Here is an 11,055-nt window from a genome sequence, read left to right as displayed (position 1 = left end):
TATAAAACCGTAATCACTTGATAACGAGGCATAATCATCTTGTGGAGATTGAATTGAACTGAAACAACAACTACATTTGAAACACTGCTTAGAAATCACCAGGTCTAAGAGTTGAAAAGCTTGATGTCAATCTTTCTTGCGGCACCTTTCATCTTCACATTTACATACATTGACTTTGACTTTGATGATGATGATGATGACCATGACGCTCGTTGACGACCATAAGGATGATGGTGACGATATGGATGATACTTCTTCATCCATGACTTAATCGGAGGCCATCCCACAATTCGATTATTTTCATCTTTCCTATATATATATATAAAAAAAATGTTATACATACAATTTGTGATTTTTAGAATTATGTAAACCCTTTGTAATATTTGAGTATACTCACTCATAAATGACGGAACAGCTGCGTTTCTCGAAATCATCTTCTTCCTCGTTTGGTTGGCGATCCCAAGAAACCAAACGCGGTTTCAGCACAGAACGCTCTCCATGCAAACTCCCAAACGCAGCGTCCAAACGCAACCGTTTCCCAGCGCCACCGCAACCGGATTTCTCTGCAGCCAAACAGGACTTAGTGGCACCGGAGCCAAACGTCGAGCAATGTTCGTCGAGGTCAAAGTCAAACACTTGTGAAGGAGTGTGTGGGAACGGAAGGGTGAGACAAAGCTCAAGCCCCATATCTCTACACAATTCTAATTATGCTTTTCCTTATGAGAAACAAAAAAAAAAGATGGAAACTTTTTTTTTCTTTGGTCGATTTGGATTGCTATGTGGATTTCGTAGACATCACGAGTATTTATAAGCGAAGGGTGCGACAGTCAAGGAGATTGGGTCTTTTTCATGTACATGCACCCTTATAAATGCAAAAATATTTTATATGAAATGCAAATGGAAAATGCCCAGATGGGTCTCAAATAATTTCTTTTTTGTTATAATTAAAGGTCCAATTTCATAAAACAATGAAAATAGTTTTATATATATTAGAATTAATATTTACTTTGGTGTATATATATATGAATTTGGCATGTCTTTGTGAGGAAAAAAAAGATGGAAACAAGGCTTATTTCACGAGAAAATAAAAAAAAAATAAAGGAAATGTGTATTTCATATGAAAAAATATTTAAAATAAATAATGGTAAATTATGAAGCATGGAGGGGAAGATCATGAAATGAGATGGAATTTTCCAAAGCGACAAGGTAAAAGTAGTGGTCGGGAGAAAACCCCGACATGGATGCGGACACTTCTCTTCAATGTTTCTCTAATGCATTCTTAGTTTACTCTGAGCTTCTTTTTCACATACAAATCAATAAAATAAATAAATTGCCATATTAATAAATTTTCATTCAATATGAATATGAATATGAATATGAATCCGAGATGAACCCGTGATTAGCGAAGAAAAATAAATATACTGTACTAATCATTTTATTGTAAAAATCAGAGCAAAATATTTTAAACGGATAAGTGATTGCTTGGCAAAATGTGTCAAAAAAGAATCTATATTTATAAAGTATTCCCTAAAAGGTTGGTATTTTGTAAATTATATATTTTTTTCTTCAAAATACCAATATTAACCTATTTTTTTTTATAATCCGGAAATTCACCGAACATTCGACTCAGTTACTTCGGATGAATATCCTTCCTAAATAAAGATTCGAACCTCGATTGAAAAGAAAAAAATAAAAGAAAAATAAAAAATTTATCTATAGAGAGAACTATATTTTAAAAAATAAATCTCTATATTTTTATTTTTAAAAAAGATAAACCCATAAAAATACTCGAACTTGAAGATTGGTGGAAAATAAATTCGTAAACTAGTAGACTGAAATATTAATTCCCGAACTTGAGAAACATAGAAATATAAATTCCGAACTTGAAAAATGGTGTCATAACAAATTTTGACCGCTGTTGATTAATTAAAGTGTCAGATATTATCCTATCTATCCAGTGATATGTCAGATTTTTTTTTCACATATGTAGAACCAAAAATATTAAATGAATTTTAATGAACTGACTAAGTCAGGTTTTATTTAACTCGACCAAATCAACTAAAAATCTAATGTTCATCATCTTCTTTGATTAAGGTTTTGAAACCCTAATCGTCGTCATCACTTTCTCAGACATTATAATTTGGATTGTCCAAATGGAAATAACATTTGTGTTATTCATTCTTTACAATTTAACTTTCAATCTTGCCATGAGAATATCACATGTGATAATCCTAAATTTTCTTTGAAATAGATTTTCTTTCCTGTAAGTCTCTCTATCCGAAAAAGAAATACAAACAATTTTCTCCTTTCTTCCATGGTTGTCTATCTTGATCTTTCTTTCCTTTGTCATTGTTGATATCATAACCACAACGACAACGGAAATGAGATAGAAAATAATGGTAATGATTAGGGTCTCAAAACCTTAACTGAAGAAGATGATGAACAATAGATTTTTAACTGATTTGGTCCGGCTAAATAAAATCCGATTTGGTCCGATTCATTAAACTCGTTTAATATTTTCAGTTCTGCATATGTGGCAAAAAATATGACGTATCATTAAATGTGTAGGATAATATCTTACATTTTAATTAGTCAATATCAATCAAAGTTTGTCATGACACCATTTCTTAAGTTCAAGATTTATATTTCCATATTTTTCAAGTTCAGTAATTATTATTTTAGCCCACTAGTTTAGAAATTTATTTTCTTCCAATTCTCAAGCTCGAGAATTTTTATGGGTTTATTATCCTTTTTTTTTTAAATCTCTCAAATTATTTTTAATTAATTATATTTTTAAAATATAAACTCATCTATAAGTTCATAAAATTCATAAGTGGTGCTCAAAACCGATGGTACAAAGCTCATACGTAAATATATAAAACTCATTTGAAAATGCACAAAACTCGTTTAAAAATACATTAAATTCACCCGATAGTGTACAAAAGTCATCTAAAAACGCATAAAACATGTGTGAGAGTGAACGCAATTCGTACGTGCGAATGTGTATATGCATATTTGAAACTGATGAAGGAAACATAGAAGTGAGTGAGTTGAAACTTCAAGCTGAAGGTTTCATAAACTGCAGTTGAGAAACAACATCACTTGAGTCTGTTGGCTTATAATAAACTTAAGAGTATTTTGGTAATCTTATGGCTAAATCAGATGAGGCTGTTACAAACCGAAAAAAGCATCGAATAATAGTGTTTTCATCATAATTATTTTCTTGTTCGATTACTCTCTACAAATTCCTGTAGCGTGATCTGAGAAACCTGTAATCTCTTGCCTCGTTTGATATCCCACAATCAATAAAATCATCCCAGACCTTTTGAATCTTTTGAGAGACTTAGGGTATGAATTTGGATTGCTATCATTGATTGAGATCGATTAGTTGGTTTGATGAATACAAAACTTAATGTTAAAAATCATCCCACGATCTAAGGAAGCATGACGTCTTGGTTTAGTGAATCATTCATTTAAATGGACTATATTGGATAAGGTCATTTAATATGCTTAGGTTTCTTTCTAGGCTACGAAAGTAGGTAGATTAAATTGAACCCAATTTTAGACTTTAAATCCCCATAATTAAGAAGAAGCATATCCATAATTTCATCATCTTTAGTTGCATTTTTTGCATACTTAGCAATTCTTGATACCCATAACGCTTCCATCATATAGATTTTGCCTCATTTTAATTTTTTTACATTTTTTATTGTTCTATTTTTATTCTCATACCTGAAAATCCAAAACCAACCAACCATCATCATTTGTTTCACTCTTTGCCTAGTTTTAGTCAATTCTTAACTACAAGCCTCTTAAGTTCATATGATTGACCTCGATACTACAACTTCCTATATATGCGGATACGTTGTGAATCAGATTATGAATTTAAAACTCGTCACACAAGTGATCAAATTGTCATTTCAACTCCTATTTCAGAAATTATCCATCTAAACCCAAAATTGGACGATAATTTACTTCTATGACTCTTGCAACACTTCAAAACATACATAGAAACGATAAAAAAGTTGTTCAATATGCAATTTTGCTTCATAATCTCATAACTTTGCAAAACTGTATCTTTTGATCTTCCATAACCAATGAAAAAGCCTCATGTCGTGCCTTAAAACATTTAGTAAGATGAACTTTCAACTTCCATTAAACACGTATTGCATATAAGGTACAACAAATGATGACATTGTATTCTAATTATATATAAGAACAACTTGACAATGTGTTTACATGATAATATGGAAGCAACTCCAATGTTGGTAGTTATGCTCAAATTGATGCACCTTGATCATCCATTTATTCATGGGTTTTTCTATGAAACAATATATTCTCCACCCACAACCTTTATGCAAACATATTGTTGCATACGTATCTTGTTCTCATCTTGACAATCTACCATTTAAATTGTTGTCTAAAATATACTAAAACGGCGTATTCTTGAACTCTTATCTCCATTTGAATTCTGTACCCAATAAAAATATCTCATCACCCTTCTTTACTATTCTTGAAGTATACATTTTCTTCTTAAGTGCTTAAATTCCTCTCATTCTTCATCTCTAGATATACGAGTTCCTGGACACATATTCTCATTATCCACATGTTCTTTATCACTTACATACTCTTCAGAGTTTCTCGTCATTTCAATCTTTCTAAATATTGCGTTAATAGTTTCTTCATCAAGCCTACTATATGCATCAACTTCAACATTTGCATCCTTATTAAGATCAACATCAACATCAACATCACTTACTTCTTCTACATCAATTTCAACATTAGCTCATACTTCAACCGAATATCGACATCAACTTTGTAATGACCCACTAACGTTATTGATGTTGAAACTACTTTCACATACCAACACGAGATCTTTTAACGTGTTTTACCCTCACTCACATACTTTTCTTCCCATAACACTATCTATCGTAAGACTAATCAAAAGCGAACACACTTAACTTTGGAGTTCTATCGAAATAGACAACTGAAAAGGTAGATGCATATTATTGGTATGAATAATTCAATTAATTCTTTTAAATTATCGTTGATTGTCGTGGTGTCTATCTCGAGAGAAGGTGGTGAACATGTGATATCTCAGGTACCGATGAGGGTGGAGAGTGATCGTTGTTACAAAGGGCAAAGACAAGGAGCAACTCGTAGCAGACTTTTAGGTAGAAATGGTACAGTGATGAATCAAACACACTAGAATGAAAGAGATTCGAGAGTTTTGTAGGTATAGGACTATACAGTCAATGATAATTCAAAGAATTGATTGAATTTCTCATAGCAATAAAATACATCTATTTTTTCAGTTTCTTATCTCAAGATAACTCCAAACTTAAGTATACTCGTTCTGGAGTGATATTAGGATAGGTGATCTCCTGATATGTATTTCTCGATAAATGTATGAGTGGAGACAAAGCACACCAAAAGATCTGGTGTTAGTTTCCAAGGACAGTTTCAACAACTATAATATTCATGGGGCATTACAAACATCACCTACATCTTCTTCACCATCATCCATGTATTAATTGATAAGTTTTAAACAAATGATGTATTTATTTATACTTTCTCTAAAATATTTCAACAATTATAACATCGTGTTCAAATATTTTTATACATTTTATTACAATTTGGATAAAATATACTATAAAGTTGGATATTGACGTAAGTATTCAAGACGTTAACCCTACAAAATATTTAATTTTTTAGATTTAGATAAAGATGATGACTCTTAATTTATCTACAACTAAAAATACAATTATTCTATTCCAACTATACAATTTTATTTATTCTCCAAAGGTTTTATCCTATATATAATGGATTTATAAATAATTATAATTAATTTTTTTTATTGTAGATTAAATCGAAGTATCTGTATATATTATATTTTATCCTTTTTATTCAACATGAATTTGAAAGAACATGCACAGGAAAATACATACCCTAATTAAAAAATAAAGAAAGTACATACCCTAATAAGGAGTGGCATGAATGAAGAGCAAATGAATTTAGACATTTTAAAAACATACCAACATATGTTTATATGTTTCGCCACTTTTCCACCGGCAATGTCCATTTCTCATGCCAACCGTCTTCTCTTCTCACAACAGTCCATACAATAATAATTGTAATTCATATTGTATTATTTTATATGGTTTCCTATCCTATCCATTACGTATTTTCCGTACGTGTCCGTCTAAATATATTTTCTATTTACATACACAAAATCTTTCGGAGCAACCCTTTTCTGGAAAAAAAAATTTATTATTCTCTGGGTTTCCGATTATATTTATTTATTATATGTTTTTACCAATTTTGGCTTTAATTATTTTTTTGTTTTGAAGTACTTAAAATTTTAAAAATTTACTATTTGTTTAATCAGCCGGTCTTGAATCAACATTTCTTTAAGTACTTTCGTTTTTGTAACTGGATTCATATCAACCTAATTCCTCATAAATATTATATATAGAATTTATCTAAATCTAAATAGATTTAAAAAGACCAAAGATATAAATAATGTGTCTCCGTAATAAATTGGAAACATTAGTTATAAAATGTGTTTCGGTCTTACAAGAAGTTGGATGCTTTTAGTATCATATCGTGACTTTCCATATCTGTTTTGTACCAAACAAATATTTAGCATGGAAAAACACAGTCCATTTAAAAATCAATGTCTGTACAAATCAAGTATTAATTTTTATAACAGAGAGCACAATAATTTTTATAAAAAAATCAGTATTTTAAAATTTTGACCATATAAACCAGTCAGGAAATTATTACATGTTTTTACAATTAATTCAGACATGATTTATCTAAGAGAACCAAACAATTTAACAAAAACTGATTACAAATTATTACATACTTTTAAAATTTTGACCATATGGAGGTTTTTTTAATTAAATACAGCGAAATCTTCTGAGATATGAAAAAAAAAAAGAAAATCAAACAATTTTAAAAAACTTATTACAAATTCAGAAAGGTACAATTCGTATTAATAATAGTTTCCTGTGGTTTCTTCAATGTCGTGGACCAAGACAACAAAGAGAAAAAAAAAGGGGGTGCACTTACTTAGCCCACGTGATAGTCACATGTGAGAGGTCGTGCGTGCGTGCGTGAGAGTGACCACTCGTGTCGTAGTGTCGGGTCGGGTCAAACCAATCAATTGGGCATTTTGAAAAGAGACCCACACCCGTTTGGGTTCGCACGTGGGTGGACCTTGTATAGTTTATTATCCATCTTCACCGACACATGTTCATTTAATAATTTTATTTATTTGTAAAATTATTATGATACGCAAGGGTATATAGTTCATTTTATTAGCGTTTTCTAAATATGTGTTTTGACTAATGAGACGTCGAACAAGAAAGTTTTCGAGCCAATTGGGTGTGCAAACGTGATATGGTATCAGAGTAGATCCACGAGCCGTCACATATGTTTTCTATTCGTCGTCGTCTTTATCCAGAAACTTGGCCTTGATTCATTGCAGTCTAGCCTCGCATGTTGTCCTGCTTGAGTACGGTCGACGTGTCGGATACCGACGTGATTTTGGTTTGTGTTCGTCCTCTCTAAGTGTTGTTGGTCGTTCATCATATCGACCGATCCGCTGAATAGACTCCGTCGCAGACACGGTATTGGCTCGAGACGAAAGATTTCGCCACATGATCTTATAGCTAATGATAATCTTGTTCTCTAATATCCATATCTTTCTATGGATAAATTTGTAATCCTCTATGATTTGACAGACTCTTGTAAAACCAAATTCTTTCGTTAAACAGTAATACGCAACCTTTAACCAAAAAACAATCCTGTTAATCCAATTTCTCATATGTTGTTGAAGGAGCATAATTGGTCTCGTGACATCCGTACAATATTACGGTCGAGAATGAAATTCGAGTTTGTCGATAGTTCGATCGAATGACTGTTGTCAGATTCAGATGATTTGAAAATATTGGTGGACTTGTAATTCTCTCGGCGAGAGTTTCAGATTGACAACGGGTCACACCAGACCAGAATTGGTTTTGGGCCAAACCAACTTGAATCGGACTGACCTACGGATTAGTCTGACCCATGTCGATTTATTCTACCTAGAAAACGTTCTGTGCTAATCCATGCGAGGCTTGATCCAGACCGATCTAACTTTAACCTGACCGAATCAAGTCTCGAAAAAAAAAATTTATGTTCTGATTTTTAGGGTTTCAGACTTATTTAGTGTTTGGAAAACGTCGTCCAAAAATGCACAAAACTTAGAGACAAGCACTAAAGAGCAAGAGAAGTCGTTTTCTGTGGATTCTAGTTCATGTGATTGGATTTCGACTTTTTTAAACCCTAAATCACTTTACGGATCCTAGCAGATTAGTTCTGAAGCATTTGGACCTTGTGTGGATTGGATTACTTCGGATCTGGTGCGGATCAATTTTTAGGCTTCTCTGGATCGCGACGTGACTTGGACCTTCCATCTCGCACATCAGTCCTTTGGACATTTTCGCAGATCCAACTCGACCCATTTTTAATTCTGATTTGACCCAATACTGATCCGGTCTGGTTCAGTGTTCTATTCTTTGGCTTTTTGGTGTAGATTGTGATCCGACCTCTTTCCAATCTGATCCGGTCCTGATTCAACCTCTGAAAAATGTCAGACTTTGTCTCTCAAACTCATGAATAGCTCTAGAGTTCAAACATCACCAAAGTCTGGTAACCTACGAAAATGAAATACAACTAAATATCGTGCTCAAGTGCGTCTAAAATATTTATAAATACATGTGATTACGATATAAACCGAATAAAAAACTTCTAGAGAGAGGGCGGGGAGAAGATTGTTTCTTCTGCCTATTTAATAACCGAATAACCGAACCGAACCGAACCGACTAACAGCGGTTCGGTTCGGTTCGGTTATTTGCTTAATAACCGAATAACCGCGGTTAACCGAACGGTTATTGAGTTTTTTTAATATCTTAATTTTTACCCTCATTATTATTAGTATTATTTTTTATACTTCACTTTTATCCTTATATATTTCACCCAATAAACCATAAAATGTAATGTTTTTTTAATTTTTATTCTAATTATTGAAGTTTTTAGATTTTTTTTATAATTTTATTATATGATTTGAATAGATATTTTGAAGTTTATGTAGGATTAATAATATTTTTTTCAAAATATATCATAACCGAACCGAACCGATCTAAAAGCGAACCGAATAAATCGAAAAATATAACCGTTTGGTTATAATTTTATTATGCAAAAACCGAACCGAACCGAACCAAAACTGAACTGAACCGAACCGATTAAATCTATATAACCGTTTGGGTATTATTTTTTTATAACCGAAATAACCGAACCCAAAATAACCGGACCGAAACTCGAAATGGTCACATCCCTGATCCATAGGACAGACGACGGGGAAACGACAGGGCTTAGTAGGCTGTAGAAAGAACGCGTCACTCTCAACATTTCAAGTCTTACAACCCTATAGTGAAAAAAATCATCATTTTTTCTAGGGGTGGGCAATTCGGTTCGGGAATTTAGTCTCGAACCGTCCCGAACCGATTAATTCGGGAACAGTTCGGTTCGGTATTATATAAAAATACCGAACGGTACAAGATTTAAGATACCGAACTGTTCGGGAACGGTTCGGTTCGGTTCGGGAAATACCGAACGGTATTTCGGTATTTTTATTTTTAATTAAAAAATATTTAATATTAATAATTAATTATGATAATTACTAAATATTAATAAATTGTTTACGTCATGTATTTAGATTTATGTTTATTTTGTTTAGCATTATCAAAGTTCAATAAATTATTTATTTGTATTAATTTTGATTATATTTAATAGTAAGTTGTCTATATTTTACTTTATAAATATTTTATTTTTATCTCTTTTTATTTATTTTTTTATATCACAGATACTTTATTTTATTGGTAAAAAAAAATTGATTTCTACATATATAATATGATTTTTAAAACGTAATTTAAAGTTTTGATCATATTTATAGAAAATTTCAAAATTATTATGTTAAATTTCTTTACGGTTACATCAAATTCAAAACTTTTATTTTGTTGTCTAAATTATTATATTGAATTTTTTTATTTTTATACTATATGAATTATATGAACCGTCCCGAACCGTTCCGAACCGTCTTTATTTCGGTTCTTATTTGGTACTTATTTATTAGTACCGTTCCGTCCCGAACCGTCATAATACCGAACCAAACCGAATAATATACGGTACTAATTTGGTATAAATTTTATAATACCGAATAAACCGTTCCCGAACCGAACCGTTAAAATTCCGAACCGAATCCCGAAACGCCCACCCCTAATTTTTTCCATTACAAAATTCTTTGTCGCTTTTATTAAAGATCTTATAATTAAAGGTCGGCACGGATCGGATATTCGGGATTTTTGATACATCTGTATCCGTATTCAATCTACACAAATATTCGATTTTGTTATCCGTATCTGATCCGTAATTTTCGAATATCTGTAATTTTGGATATCTGTAAAAAATCACTTATATTTATGGATATATGTATCTAATCTAAAATGTTATAAAATTTTGATTTAAAATTAAATAACAAAATCAAATACAAATATAAATACAATCATAATTTATCACATATAAATATATTCAAAATTCAAAATATTAAAACGTAATAAATCTTAATATTCAAATGATTAAACATTCTAAACTTCAATATATATAAAATATTTCTTGAATTTCCTTAAAAACGTATAAATATTAAGTATTTTAAATATTTATATAAAATTATTCTTATATTTAATAATATTATTAAAAATTACAGATCGGATCGGATATATTAGATAATTGGATTTTGATATATGTATCCTATTATATCAAAATAAATATCTATATTATATTCGTCGTATATCCGAATTTTTGTTTTGGATATGAATCGAGTAACAGATTAGTTTAGTTTTTCTAGAAATTTTGCTCACACTACTTGTAACATAAATAAAAATATATTACATATATATACCCTGTTAAAATAAAATTATAAAGAAAATAATTCAATCGATTCAACAGGTT

At 31.2% G+C, this 11,055-nt stretch overlaps 1 protein-coding gene across 1 annotated transcript; it reads right to left on the bottom strand.

The window, feature by feature from the left end:
- Window positions 1-759, bottom strand: LOC104818619 (auxin-responsive protein IAA29). Its single transcript, XM_010548262.1, has 2 exons — window positions 398-759; window positions 1-309 (listed from the first exon to the last, which is right to left on the bottom strand). The coding sequence occupies exons 1-2, from the start codon at window positions 685-687 to the stop codon at window positions 105-107; spliced, it is 495 nt and encodes a 164-aa protein (XP_010546564.1). The 5' UTR covers window positions 688-759; the 3' UTR covers window positions 1-104.
- Between the last annotated feature and the right edge of the window lie 10,296 nt (window positions 760-11,055).

Source organism: Tarenaya hassleriana, unplaced genomic scaffold, assembly GCF_000463585.1.
Source record: "Tarenaya hassleriana unplaced genomic scaffold, ASM46358v1 Cleome3, whole genome shotgun sequence".
Taxonomy (NCBI): Eukaryota; Viridiplantae; Streptophyta; class Magnoliopsida; order Brassicales; family Cleomaceae; genus Tarenaya; species Tarenaya hassleriana.
Note: the sequence above shows the minus strand (reverse complement) of the source record. Positions and strands in the feature narration are given on the sequence as shown.